Source organism: Manacus candei, unplaced genomic scaffold (assembly GCF_025592945.1).
Source record: "Manacus candei isolate 608988 ecotype Guabito, Panama unplaced genomic scaffold, ASM2559294v1 h1tg000049l, whole genome shotgun sequence".
NCBI lineage: Eukaryota > Metazoa > Chordata > Aves > Passeriformes > Pipridae > Manacus > Manacus candei.
In genome coordinates, this window is record NW_026138097.1 from 29,177,428 (window position 1) to 29,192,545 (window position 15,118).

Below are 15,118 nucleotides of genomic sequence, written 5' to 3' on the forward strand. Positions count from 1 at the left end.
AATCTTATCTGATATTGGAAAACTTCTTTAATACATTTCAGGTACTGATCTTGCCTCATTTTTAAACTGGCTGAATTTGTCTTGCATGCTACTCTGAAAAACTGTATTCCTCCAAGACTGATTTTTGACTGATTTTGCATTGTTTCCCTCTTGCTTAGCTTCAGTTTAACACCACCAGTTGTTTCTTGTCTGGCCTTTTTTATGCCCAATGTTCGAATCTTGTACTGTTTCTCACTTTAGTTTTGAAGCTATTAACTTGGCAATGTCATCTGATAATGGGTTAAATGCCCAATGGAATTCCAGATATATTAGATCTACTTTTCCTTTTTTACTCTATGAAAGAAATTATGTACTGCGTGACACCTTAATAAAATCAAATCAAATGCATTTACTTCTTTTCCTTTCAACCATTTCAATTTGAATTAGCAAATTTTTACCTCTGGAAGTCAGCCTAGGCTTGAGTTGCAGTTGGTTTTGATTTTTTCCTGCTTTCTTAAATAATTACATTACTTTGTAATGTCTGTTTAGAAATTGCAACCCCCAGCCTGATAGAATAACAAAGTCTGGGATTACCTCTGTTTACTTCAGTTTTGGACTGGGGATGATGTAGTGCATCATGAGACGCAGAGAATACTGTATTATGCAAATTCTCCTTAACCATGATCCCTGAGAAGAACACCATTCTTATTGAAAACAGGGCAGATATAATGTTTTTCTCTGTGGAGATCACTTCTATTCCAATCCATCCTAACTGCAAAGCTGGTGAGTATTGAAGTCAAAACTATCCAGTTGTCCTGTACAGTGTTTTGTTGAACCATACCGTTCAGTACAAAAAATTGTTGAAATTGGGATTCTCAAAATTTTGTTTAGCAGTGGTCTGTTCATGTTTTCTTTATAAGCTTTTTGCATACTCATTGTATTCTTTAAAATGAAAAAATTGTTATGGTCTGGATACAGTTTTAACAATTGAAAATGAGTAATACCTCCCAGCTAGTGCTCATTGACCCTCCTTTGAGCAGGGGTTTTTGCTACATGATAAGGAGTAAGAATCTGTCTCTGCTTTTGACACTGACTGCCCTTAAGCTCACTTGCAAATACTGTTCTTCCTCAAAATAGCCACAAAATCATTGTTTTTTTAAGCAAACTTATTGTTTTCAACTACGAGCTTTAGCCTTTCTATACTGTGAGAAATTAATTTTGTTAAATCCAGAACAGATTTTATGTGATTCATATTCACAGACCAAAAAAAAAAAAATCCGTTTCCTCGCTTTTCATATTAGGTCTGTTTTGCCAGTGAGAACAGATTTAGCTTTTTGATTGGACTGTTTCCAAGATGCACTGAAGAAATAATATAAAATTCTCAATTTTACAATCAGCTTTTAAACCTAGATTAAGATATTTGAAGAGAAAGAGATTGCAGAGTTAGTGAAATTATAGGATAACTCAGTTGAGAACCCCTCAAAATTTCATTTAGTGTAAATAGAGAAAAGAAAGCTGAAATAAATGCAAAGCTGGCAGCTTTTATTTTATATATATGTAATATTTCTGATCACGGAACATATGATTAGGATGGGCACAAAGAGAAAAGTATTACTTAGTGGCATGAGCTGTAGTGAAAACTAACTGAATTCTGGACCTACCAGGCATGGGAAAGAAAGAATTTTAATGAATTGTTTTGAACAAGTGATGTTGAGGCATCCTAGAGAGGGATTTGCATAGGTGGCCAAGAACTCAATTTTCCTATGGTTCAGCAACCTTTTCACCAAAACAAAGGACTTTTAAAGGATTGTATCTGCCAATGTAAAGCTCAGTAGTTACTTGAGATCTGTGTTTCATTTCCCTCGTCTGGTTTTTCAGCAGAGTCAGCAGAGAAAATTAGTGCTTTTATTTAACCTAATACAGTTTAACATTTTTCTGCATAATTATGCAGCCCCTCCAGAAAGTACTAGATGGCCCCTTGAGCAGAATGAGGATCACTGCCCAATCTTAACACTTTAGAGTGTTACAGCTTTTCTAATTTGAAGTGCTTTGAGATTGCAGTAGGTAGAATTTGGTTTTCACAAGTAAGCTATCTCAGCAGTTGAATTCTTCTATTAAATGGTTCTGAGATATGAACTTAGTGGTGCCATAAGTGACAGATAAACTCATCTCTTAAATTTTTACAAGAGATAAAAGCATATAGCTCAGCCTCCTGCATTCTTTTTCAACACAAGAACCTGTAATATTTGTGAAGTCACTTTTCTAGTACATTAGGGACACATTTGCACTGGAAAATTTTGGAATCATTCAGTATCAAGCAGCTTTCACTACTTGTCCCATTTACTCTCGGCTTTGGTCTCTCAAGTTCGTGGGGAGAAAGATGGTCTTTTTGGCAGCTTAAAGGAATAATAATCTGGAAGTTCAGATGTGTGCTTTTGTTATTCATGAGTACACGAAGGATCGGGAAATCACAAAGTTCTCTTGCCAAGTTTTAAGTCAGTATTGAAATGCGTGGATTATGTACATATATCAAGATTAAAAGATTCAATATTTATCTTGTGAAACTTCATGTTCTGGGTGTCTCTATTTAAGTAGAAAGATGATTTCATCCTTTTGTTAACAAAACAATTTCAAAGTATTGGTTTGGTTATCAAGTAACTTTCCCAACATTTTGTATTGTAATATTCTTCTAATAAATATGATTAAAAATATTATTGCTTTCAGTATTACTAGTATGATATCTGGAAGATATTTTCTTCAAAATTCTACAAAGATATCCTTTTACTCTTTAGGAATATTCTCTTTAATGCCTGCACACAATTTAAAAAATATAATGTATTTTTTACATCTGTCTTTACCAAATGTCTGACCTATGAACCTGGTTTTACATATGTAATGTCTCCTGTGTTGTATTTCTTCTGGTAGGCAATGAATAATGGAAAAACTATGATTTTCATAGGGATCTGATTCTCGTTTTCCCCTCTGAGCCTTAGTGGTGGAAAAAGCCAGAATAAAAAGAATCTGCTTACAGCAAAGCTCCAAATCTGTCTAAAGGTTATGTTTGTTTTTTGTCAGCTCACATTAATATAACTTTAGTCATTTTCAGTAATAAATGTGTGATTAAAGGTGATCCATATAGCTAAATAGCTGTTATTACCATGTACCATTTTAGTTACTTGGATAATTTGTCAACTCTGTATGCAAACAGACAGTTTACAAATAAGAAATTTCACTCCCATAGTTATAATCATAAATCACTACCAATTGTTCATGGGTTGATCCAGCTGCTTAGCACCCACCTAACAGGTCCAATTACCTTTACATTCATCTAACATTTTATGTTATGAAATAATTTTCTGCTGCCTTTATGTTCATGCACTGAAATGTAAATGTAACACTTATCACTTCTTGCATATGTGATTCTTGGTACTGCTTCTAGCAAACCTGTGTTTCCGTATTGCCTGGTGTTTCTGGTGGTATCAGTTATTAACTTCTGCAGTTATGTGTATACTACTCTGTAACAATCTCCAAGTCATCAACATCACAGATTAAAGTTATTTCAAATACAGAACTGGAGGCACCATCCTGAGCTGTAGTCCAGTTCCTCAAAACTGGAATTAACATCAGCTCTTTCTAATAAACTTACCAAACAGCCTTCTAAGAGCAGAACAAGTATAGTTTTGCCACCTCAACTCAAATTGGATGGGACTGGGGATTGGCTGTTTCCGTGATGTTTCAATACATTTTTTTAAGTTCCAGCAAAAATTTCAATGACTAGTATGAACTTGTTTGTTCTTGTCCCACCTGTGAGCTTCCCCTGACTATTTCTTTTTCTCCTAGTTTTTGGCCTTGCAACATTATAAAAGCCACTTGTGCTCCCTTCTCAGACTTCGATTGTCTCATCTAAATTCACCAAACTCTTCTAATTTCATCTTCTATCAGATTTTGTTTTCTCTCTTAAAAAAGAGAATTAGCTAAACAAATTCTGAAGTTAGCCCAGCTTTAAGTTGGGACCAGACCAAATGATGCCAGAAGTCATTCAAACCTAAGTTACCCTATGATTATTCCTCCTTCCTCTCAACAGAAAATTATCTTTTAAACAGTCTTTTGAACATCTATTAAGCTCAGCTTTTTAAGTGTACACCTCAAATCGTTTACTTAATCCTCCCATTAAAATGATCAACAAAATCTTTCCTGCTTCCTGCAGAATCTTCTCCTGTTTTGTGGCAATGTTTCATGTCCATACATCTGGTGAAGAATGCAGAAATAAAAGACAACATACATTTAAGGTATAGGTGACTATCATGCAGTCTCTTGCATGATATGTCAGTTGTCAAAATCCAGACAATATATTGATGTTAAGAATATTCTCTGTTAGTTATATGGAGGACTTTATGCCACTGTGGAGGCGCAGTAGGAGTTTGCATCTGGCCCCAACAGGCATAAGCTGCAGGAAACGAAGTAGCAAAACCATTAGCTAAGTAGAAAGAAGAAACATCCTGGCTCTGTATTTTTTTCTGTAGGGGGGAGAAGGAATGGAAAGAAAAGGAGAGAATTGTTTACATGGAAAGAGGCGAAGGTGAAGAGCCCTGTGAAGGGGGGTTTCTTGGAAGGAGGTGAGTAAAGCTAATGTGAAGAGTCTGTAGAGGAGAAGGGCTGGGAAGGGCTGTGATGTGTGATTTCACAGAAAGACATGCTTTGTGTGTGTGTACTGGGAATTTCCTGCATGGAATACACTTTCTTCAAGATAGAGGCCGTCTGGCTTCTGTCTGCATTATTTCCCTAAGGAAGTACTGAATTTAAAATGAATCATCCCCTCAAAACCTAGAGGAAATCACTTTCTATTAGTTACCAGGGACAACACAGAACAAATACTGTAGCTGAAACAGTCACATAAAAGTGTGATCATACTTTATATAATTTACCTAAAACAATGGTCAGCATGTGGTGCTTGGCTTGATCTCCATGTTAAGGCTTAAGTCTTCTGCCGAAGGGGTACCCTTGTGCAGTTTGTTGATATTGAGAAGATGAGGAGCTTCATGTTCCTAGTGTGTTTTATTACCTGCTCTAGCCGTTAGCTATCCCAGGAGCAACTATTGCAATAGTCATGTACAGAAGTAGGTTTCCTTAAAGGAATTTCATTTATATTATGCCATATTTATTTGGAAATTAATATTATGGTACCAAAGACCAGAACCAAAAAGATACTGAAAAGGTGTGTTGTAATGCTTATTTTTAGGTGACTGTCTCCATGGGTTGGATTAAGTTCCTATAGTGGTAATATAATGCATAGGGAACTACGTGCCTCAAAAAAGAATCGATCTCAATTCACTGAATTTTTCTTACCCAACGTCAAAAAGCTGACCAGTTTGTTTAAGGTACCTTACATGAAATTCACTCTCAGCCCTTGATCTTCAGTAGCTTTTTCTGTTCCACTGGGAAACTGCCTTTCCTTATATGAGTGCTACGGTCCGTACTCTTTCTCTGAAGAAATCTTTCAAAACTTGATGTGAAGAGAAGGTAACCGTGGTTGTGTCTTTTATAATGGAGTTTCTTACCTAAAATACTGTGTTATTTTCTATACAGGATTGAGGTTTTAACAGAAAAGACAGGGAATAGCCTGATGGTTACATTCAACTTAGATACTGCTTTTATTTCTCGCAAGTGAATAAATTTTTATATCTAGTTCTATCACATTGTGCACAAGTGCTTTAATAGCTGAGCTGTTGGGGTAAGAGGGAGGAGAGAAAGAAGAAAGCAGACCTCATTTTATCTTTCAGGGTGTTGTACTGTTTTCTTTAAAGCATGACAACCATGATCATACTTTCTGTGCAATGCTGTCAATAAGGCATGCTTGAAGAACAGTTTTATGGGTACTGATAGACTGTGCTGGGATTTAGGCAGCAGTCTGCTCTGTTGCCTCAGGGCAGAGAGGATTCTACCTCTCCATTATTGATTTCTCTAATTTCTATTTCTGATTCATTTCTTGAGCACTTAAGTTCTTTCCAGATACTATTTTAGGTACTTGTTTGGTTTGGATCAGATCCAAATACTAGCACTGGGACTGAAGGAATATCATAGTACGCTGCTATCGAAACTCCTATATTGTGGAGAAGTGACAAAATTTAAAATTTAAAGGAGGCTGGGCAGCAATCTCATTGCTCTCTGCAGCTTCCTGAGGGGAGAGGGAGGTACTGAGCATTTCTGCCTGGGATCCAGTGACAGGACATCTGGGAACAGTTCAAAGCTGCAGCCGGGAAGATTCAGACTGGGCATCAAGAAGCATTTTTTTACCAGCATTTTGATGGTCAGCCAATGGAAGAGGATCCTAGAGAGGTGGTCAATGCCCTAAGCCTGTCAGGGTTTTAAGAGACATTTGAACAGTGCCTTTGGTCAGCCCTGAAGTGGTTGGGAAGTTGGACTCAATGGTCTTTTTAGGTCCTTTGAAACTGAAATTCTTTAATTCTATTCCTAACGTGCTCCGCTATAGGTTCCTAATTTTTGGAAATTTTTCTTTTCTCAAATGAAAACAGGTTTGAAGCAAACAGAAAGAACTATTATTAGCAGGAATCCAGCCTTGAGCTAATTCCTTCTTTTTGTGTACCAATATCCTTTTTTTTAGTTAATTAATAATAATAAATTACAAAATTAAGTAATTTGGTTTGATATTAACTTCTCTAAATAAAAATAAAAGAGTGATTGTATTGATTTAGAACTGGAGTCCATCTAGCCCAGTATCCTGTCCAGAATACATCGAGGCATGAAATGGACACCAAGGGAAGATTGAGAACAGGGCAATCGCATAGTACTTGTTTCCTTAATGCTGTTATTGCTTCCAAGTTTAAAGTTAAATAAAATACAGCACATACATGTTGCCCTGCAAATTCTTTTCCTTGGAACAGTAAAGCTTCACTGGCTTCCACTGTGAAAGGATTCTCTGTGTTCACTGTTACACCAATAACTGTCTGCAGAACTGAAATTAAAGGGAACTGGCTGGTACTGGAAGCTCAGTAGCAAGTGTTCTGTCTCTAGGTGGCTAAGTTCATTCAAAACTAAAGTAAATGGGTTTTGGGGGGTTGGTCTGTGTGGATTGAATTCAGTAACAAAATAAAATTTAGTATAATTGATACTATTGTAGACAATTTCAGGACGAATGGTCAAAGACTTCAGGGAAACAGACTGTGTTATGCTCTGTCCATTAAGTAACAGCCTTTGCTGCCCCCATTGCAAGTACTTAAGCAGTGACTTTGTGGAATGCAAGATTACTGCTGGCTTTCAGTGCATACTCCATACTTAAATAATGCTCTTAGTGGTGTAGCACCTGAACTTTAAATCACATTTAAATAAGAAGAAATAGAATAGTTTTATTAAGCACAATCAGTGTAGGGAAATTGAATATAAATAGGACTGGAGCAGTTTAAAACATGTTTTTAAAGGAAAAATCTTGTCTGTAAATTTCTGCAAGTATTAAATGCAGAGGAAAGCATTGATTTGAGAGTTATCTGGAAATTTGGCTGCAGATATTTCCCTGCATCATTGAAAAGAAGTAAAAAACTTTCATAGCATAGCCACAAAGTTCTGCTATTGATTTTTTAAAACCTAGGGAATAACAATAATTTGTCTGGGAAAAAAATTAGACAGTTCTCTTTCCCCATAGGAACTTGAAGCGAGGCTTTTCTAATAAAGGTGGGAGTTAACCCACCTGAATGGTTTTCTGGCATCTACAGCTAAGAACTTTGTCATCATTTTAAAAGTCGGTTTGAAGTTCACAAGGTACAAAAGAGCAGTCATCAGTAAAATATGTGGGTGTATTGTTTCTTTATTTTGGTTTGTTGAATTTTTTTTTTTTTTACATTTTTCAGGATCATTGAGGGGATTGGATGGAGTTTGTTGAAACATCAAAAGGACTTCTTGATAGGGTAACCAAGTTGATAACACAACTGACTAATAGAGTGCTATTAAATATTGGAGAGAAGTTAGCATGTCACATTGACAGAAGTGAAGGAAGTGACTACTAAAGTCAGAGATTTTGAAATGATTTTAAGTTGACCACAAACAAAAAGTTGCTATTGAGGTTTTTTTTTCCCATGGTAATTTATTTAAGGGCTGGTACTTTTGCATGGGATTATTTAATGTAAAATATATTCTTAGGTTGTTTGTTTCTTTTTTCTCTGCCACATAGTTGATACTAAAAGTTGTTTACTATTTTGCAGATAACCTGAAGTGTACTACTGATTTAAAATCTGCTTCTCCTTTGCTTTAGATGGAATATTAACTTTTCAACCTCCTTGCTTTTTGTGAAATGCTTCTGAATCCTTTTTCTTTCACCTTCCACAACCAGAAAAACAATTTAAAAGTCAGTGAGCCAGTATCTGCCTGTAATTATATACAGCAATGTTTGTGTGGCTCTGTTGTAGAAATAATTGAAAAGATCATGTGCTGATAAAACTCCTCATAAAATCCTTTCATACCTTTTCTACAGTAGTGTTAGATATAATTTCATTAATTATTTTAGATATAATTTCATTGTTTTAGAAAACAATAAAAAGATATATTTTTCATTGTAGCAGATAGCTATAGCACTTTCTCAAAAAATGAATGACAACTGTAAACTGAATGCACACAAAGGAGAAGCACACAAACATTTCTTGGATAATTAAAGGAATATAAAAGTGTGAATTTGCCCTGGCAGCCTGTGTGCAGGCTCTGTGATAAACTAAGGGTGTGCCAGAGACAGTGAATAAAAGAAGACTTACATCCTTACATTCTTAGCAAAAACTGAGTTTCTCTGTGGTGTTTTTCTGAGGAGCACTAAGGCAGAGGACTTGCATAACCTAATGATATGACCCGCTGTGTATGTGCACTGATGTATATTGGTGCATGGGATAAAAAAAAAAGAATTTCTGCAGGCTGCATAATAAATACTATGGTAGGAGTGTGTACAGTGTGGTGAACCTCCTTGCTATCAAGGCATTCTGAAGCTATCAAGGCATTCATCTAAAGGGAGTCAGGTCTCACATTGGAACATGTAATGTCTAAAACTAAACCCAAACGATACTGCAATACTGCTGTGACAAGGTAGGGTACAAAAATGTGTACGTTGGGCTGGGGGTTTGGTGTAACTTACCTTTGCCTCACCATTGTTCCTGCTGCCAGTGGCACAGGCACACTTCCAATTCCTAGGAGTTCAGCTGAGTCCAAAGCACCCTTGCTCCTCCCCAGCACCTGCTTTGAAAGTAAATCCTTGGGTGTTGGTACAGGCCCTGTGGCAATGCTGTCTGAGAATGTCTCAGGCAGCTTTTCCTCCGCCAAAGTACTCAACAGTATTCCCCACCTCTGGGTTATCTCCCATGAGGATTCTGGTTATTTTTATAGAAATGTGGCTGGTGAGCATGGTCCAGGAAAGCAATATTTTGGTGTCACTTGGAGCATTCAGTTGTATGCCATCAAAACTGCTTTTGACTCCTGTAAATCGTGGAGAGAGGTGTTTGATGGTCTTTTGTAGCTCATCTTGTTCTGCTGGTGCTGGCTGTCTCCACAGAGCCCATCTTACCATGCTTTTTTAACTTGACTTGAGGTGCAGGAAAAAATAATGAAGGCTCCCTAAAACCTGATTTGTTGATTGTTTATAGACATACTATAGTTCAGGTGGGGATTTTTCTGGGACTTTTTTTTTTTGTACCTGAAAAGGGATAAACTTGATGTAAATAGATGCTGGTAGTAGTCAGACATCCTTTGTTGGCTATAGAAACTCTGCATTTTCACAATTAACACTAAGAACTAAACATGTAACAATATTCTTTTTTTGTTTAGTCAAGTGTTTTGGTTTGTTGGTTGGTTTTTAGCATTATCTTCTCATTCCTAAATTATTCTGCTTCCCTGGGATTTTCCTTCAACACATCTTATTTTACAAAGACAATATAAGTATAGAAGAATCAAGTTTTGCGTAGTTGAATCATGATGGAGGATTCTTTATATCACTCAAATAGAATTAAGTAGAATGTTAGCCTTATTTGTACCTAAAACATTTGAAGTAGATACAGGATGCAACGGTTACCAATAATAAAGGAAGAATACAGCAAATAAATCATAATTATTCTTCTGGTTTTGAATTAAGGGAGGTAATAATTCTACTTGTTTGAGTTCTCAACTCATTAATATTTTATGCTAGTATTTTCTAATACTAAACTAGTGTAATTCTGGTTAAAATTCCCTCCTCAAACTCTTAAGGTGGGTCCAGGTTTCCATATTTCAGGACATCTTGATTAAGTATTTTATTGCTCAGCTTCCTCAGTCAAAGATGCTAGAGTTTGCAAGCTTATATAATGAGACATAGGAATATGCAGAAAAGTGGTTGATAATGAATTTAAAACTTTTTCTTTAGAAAAACTATAAATCAAAAAACTTTTTGCTTAAAAATTTATTAGGAGAGTACTCTGTTAATTATTATTTTTTGTCTTTTCATGTATTTGATGGGAGTGCATAGTCAGTTGTACTGATCTCTTGTGAAGCTGGAAAACATCTAAAAGGAAAGGACAAAAAAGTGCACCCTTTTATTCACTCGAGCAGATTTGGCACAGTTCTGTGACAGCCTAAAGGCTCCCTGCACAGACACGTCGGGTTGCTTCAGTCAAGAATATTTTTCAGGCCAAAAGCAGGAAAAGCTCAGTTAAAAAAAAAAAAAAAAGTAAACAATATAAAAAAGCAAAGTATATAAATTTAAACTATGGCAAATTCTAATAAAGTTTTTTCTAGGGAAACCCTTTAGATGTTTCTCTGCAAGGGTGAGGCATTGGTTTGTAACTTAGAAATGGCAGCTTAGTATGCAACTATACTGGATTGTTCAAAAGCTAAAGATCATGAATTTACTAGGGAAAATAGCACTCTTTTCATACCAGAATATATTGATATCCTTGTAGGAGCAAATACAATTTTAATAGGGAATCCAACCATTAACCTAACTCTGCCAAGTTCACCACTAAACCATATCCCCAGGTGCCACATCTACACATCTTTTAAATACCTCTGGGGATGGTCACTCCACCACTTCCCTTGGCAGCCTGTTTCATAGTCTACATACACCAAGAAGATAGCGTTTGGATAAAAGTTTTGGTGGTAGATCTGTTACCTTGACTATAAGAGTTACATTATTTATTAAAAGACCATTACAGTAGCGATGAGGAGATGCATGACTATGCTTTATGGAGTCCCTTCCAATTCAGCATATTCTGTGATTCTGTAATTAAAACTTGAAAAGCCAAAATGTAGTAAAAATTTATTGCAATCCTAAGATTAATATGAACACATTATAATGTTCCTATGGAAGTCAGATGAGTGATATTAGGGATCACTACTAATTAACCACAAGTGATTCATTGAACATAATGAACTTAGTTACATTTTGTACAAGTTTACTGCTTAAAAAAGGCTAAGCTGGACTTCTTGGAAATGATAATTCACTCTTTATGCACAGACTTGATTTTCTTTTCTTGCTGATTTGGATGAGGTGGCATAGGCTTTTATATCAGTGTGTTCTTGCCAGCAACATTTAGTAATTCATTCTGCCAGACTGAATGCCACCTGAGACATTGCATTTTTTTTTCTGTCTGTTGAGGTGGTATCTATCACATAGAAATCTGGATACTGGAAGAGGGACTGTATAGTGGAAAGTAATATATTACTTATTATGGATTATGGTAATTACAGAAAGGAAGATCAGTCTCAAGTACCAGTTTGTCAGCTGAAGCTGCAGTTATTTAGTGATTTTGAAAATCAGGCAAAAGGAATTTCAAATTGTGTTATTTCAAAAACTGTCTGTAGTCTCCACCACCCACTATTTCAAAAGGTAATTTAAATTAAAGTCATTTATTCCAGTAACTTTGCAATTATTATTTTTTGTCAGAGGACTCTGGCAATGTTTATCTTCAGTACTGTTAACTTCAGTGGACATGAATTGCAAGCATTTTAGTTGACTGTCTCCTTGAAGGACTGTCTTCTTAATCTATGAAATCTCACTACAGTGAGTCACTATAAACCAGAGATGATAGGTATTTGGAAATTGAGGATGATTTATAGATTTGAATTTGTCAGGTTAGCACTTATGATGTCACCTAGAAATTAAAAATCCTTTTAGAACTATTTTATGTGTATTAGGTAATTATTCTGTTTTAGCACTATCAAATCTGATAAATAATTAACACAAGTTCTTTACTGTAAAACTAGATCTCAAAAAAGAAGCATTTAATTTCATTTACATTATTACTGTTCAGAACATAGATACTAGGAGGTATATTCACATATTCATAAGAGATTCGGCATCTGTTGGAAAAAGGGAAAACAATTCAAGATTTAAATCCATTTACTCATTAAAAATAGCATTTATTCTCAACTTCAGAAAGAAATAAATATAGTTGTTTGAAAAGTTAAAATAATTTCAGTCTTCGTTTTTTTTTAACCGATGGATGTGACAGTTAATTTTGTTCTTCCCTGTAAATATCTTGTAAAATGTACAGAAAAATGTTTTAATCATTACTGTAATAATCAGCTCACTGTTATCAAAAGAATGGTTAGTATTGAGTAACTTCAATCCTTTTTGTATTCTTGGCATGTGAGAAAGACCTATACTGAAGCATGAACAGAACACAACTTTTAGGAACGTGTACTCATTGCCTAATTGAATATATAATTCATTGTATCATTCATTTTAATATATCATTCATTTTATATTAAAAAAACCCTACCTAACCAATCCTCTAGTGTGCATGCTCATTATATTGAAATTAGGACCTTCTGTTGCTTAAGTGCTTTGTACATAGAAGCACAAACACATCTAAATTTACTCTCTTGTGTAGGCCAATTGAATTAACTTAACTGCACATTTGAATAATATAAAAATGCACATAATCATCAGTAGAACCAGGAATCATAATTTCTTTTAGAAATCACATGTAACTATTCACTTGAGAAAACCATTTATAGTTTTCTCTATAAAAATGGAGAATCAGACAAATGGAAGGATCCAAAAAAGCTAAGTGTGTTCATGTTTTTGCTTTGAAATAGTGTAGTTTGTCTGTCAAGACCAAGAGGGCATTTTCTATATATATGTTTTAAATTTCTTGATTAAGAAGTAAAGATTCTTCCCTCCTGCTGAGTGAATGCTGTGCAAGTCATTCATTAAAAAATATGTAAAATTATGTATTTTAAGTATGTTGTTTATTATTAAGTCAGTTCTTTTATTAAATCATTTCCTTCAGAATAGATTTACATCTAAATATTCATGGCACACTACAGAATCGTTTAATTAAAAATTAAAACTTTTGTTTTTCTTATTTCAGTTCAACAGAAGAACAGTTTCACTGGCAAACGCAAGGTAATGTACTTATCTACATATATGTATTGCATATATTCTCTCTCAGAATGATCATTTTTTCCTAAATAAGATGGAGTGGAAAACCCATTTATTTATGTAACGTTTTTTGTTGTTTACATGTGGATTTTCTTCATTGCTAGTTTGTGAAAACTCTACTTAAAAGCTGGCAAAATTTGTGAAAAGTTGTTATGGTTGACAAAAAGAACACTGAAACTAACGTAGAGTTTTGAGAGGGGGCATTGCTAAACGTGTCTCTAGTTTTCTTAAGATTAGACCTGAACTTTATCATTCTGTTTTCAAAAAAATGGCATAATTTTCAGTATGGCCAACCTCCTCTGAATGTGTGATCTTGCTGTCAGCTAGTCCTTCATCAACTGTGAATGCTTACTCACATATCACTGGTTTTACCATTTGTCTTGTAACTGGTTTTATCTTTTGCTCTTCTTTGACATTTTCATGTTATTAATTTTATCCCAGATGGTCAGAAGAATATAGAAGATGAACTCACCACTGGTCTGGAGCTGGTGGACTCATGTATTAGATCACTGCAGGAGTCAGGGATACTCGATCCACAGGACTATTCAGCCAGTGAAAGTAAGTTGCTAGAAATATGTGTTCTAGAAATTTTCATGCTTTGAAACTGAATACATGTCTTTTAGTGTTTTTCTTGATTATTTTCTTATATTGGCAGAAGGCAATGTAGTTGTGAGCAAGTAAATTTGCTTCCTTGCCTTTGCAAGTTAATTTTTGGGTTTGTTTGTAATGGAGGGAATCTTGATGCTAATTTTTCAGGAAAAACAAACACAAGCAAACAAACAAAGAAACAAACCAAAACAAACCACATGGAGTATATTTTAAGGAAAATATTTTGTAGTTATAATGTTCCTGCACTATACTTTAAGGTCATGTCACAAAACTTAAGCATCACCACCATAAAAGCAACTTTCAAGCAGCAGTTTTTGACCGTGCAAAAGTAATAAAAAGAAAAATAGTGTGTGGCTGTTAGAAATTCTGATGTCTCATTGTAACCACTTGGCCAGGTACCTGATACTCCTTAAGACTAAAATTTTCTAGTGGATACACAGATGGAAATAGATGAACTTTTTAAGATGATGCACAGAATGGCAGCTGTAGAAAAGCTGAAGTCTTTTCTCAAAGGTTGGCTCACTGGTCATTTACCAGCCATTCCATTTGCAGAATTATGCAATAGGTTCTTGGCTAGGACCAGCCACTGGGGAAGTGAATCAAGGCTAAACAACAGCAAAAGTGAACTAGGGACTTGCCATTCAACATATTTGTAGAGAAGATATCTACCAACACTTGTGCTCCTGAGTCACACCGAGACAAAGTTTTCCAAGGTGTTAACAGGTCTGTTGTCTGGTATAGCACTAGATGATAAAAAAGCAGGTTACTTCCCTAATTTCTTTCCTTTTCCTCAGTCTCCTATCTCGTACTCTGTTCCCATCTGCCAAAGTATATATCCACTTCCGTTTCACTCCCACTGCAGCTCCTGACACTGGCTTGGCTTTTCAGTTTTCTCTGGTATTGCTCTACATCTCCTTTGCTGCTCAGTTGATCCCTTGCTGCCTAGTACCTTCTGACTGAGTCACATCTTTTGAGGTGGCTGCCCAAATTCAGTTTTCTTGAAATCAAAGGGGATAATCTCCCCTTCATCTGGAAAGGCTGATGACATCCACCTTCTGCAAAGCGTCTCTAACAATGACAAGTCACCACCTGCAATGTGGTAATCAGGTGACAGAAGGAAGATAT

General features: G+C 35.5%; 1 protein-coding gene across 6 annotated transcripts in view; it reads left to right on the plus strand.

Moving 5' to 3' along the window:
• The window catches only part of CTNND2 (catenin delta 2), a 627,538-nt gene that overhangs the window by 314,589 nt on the left and 297,831 nt on the right, over nt 1–15,118 (plus strand). For 4 of the 6 annotated variants that reach the window (XM_051799301.1, XM_051799302.1, XM_051799306.1 and 1 more), the window contains 2 exons: nt 13,314–13,348; nt 13,826–13,942. In XM_051799301.1, the coding sequence (XP_051655261.1) occupies nt 13,314–13,348; nt 13,826–13,942 (152 nt within the window). Of the gene's footprint in view, nt 1–4,502; nt 4,596–13,313; nt 13,349–13,825; nt 13,943–15,118 lie in introns of all 6 variants that reach the window. The other 2 variants (XM_051799304.1, XM_051799303.1) reach the window with 1 other exon arrangement.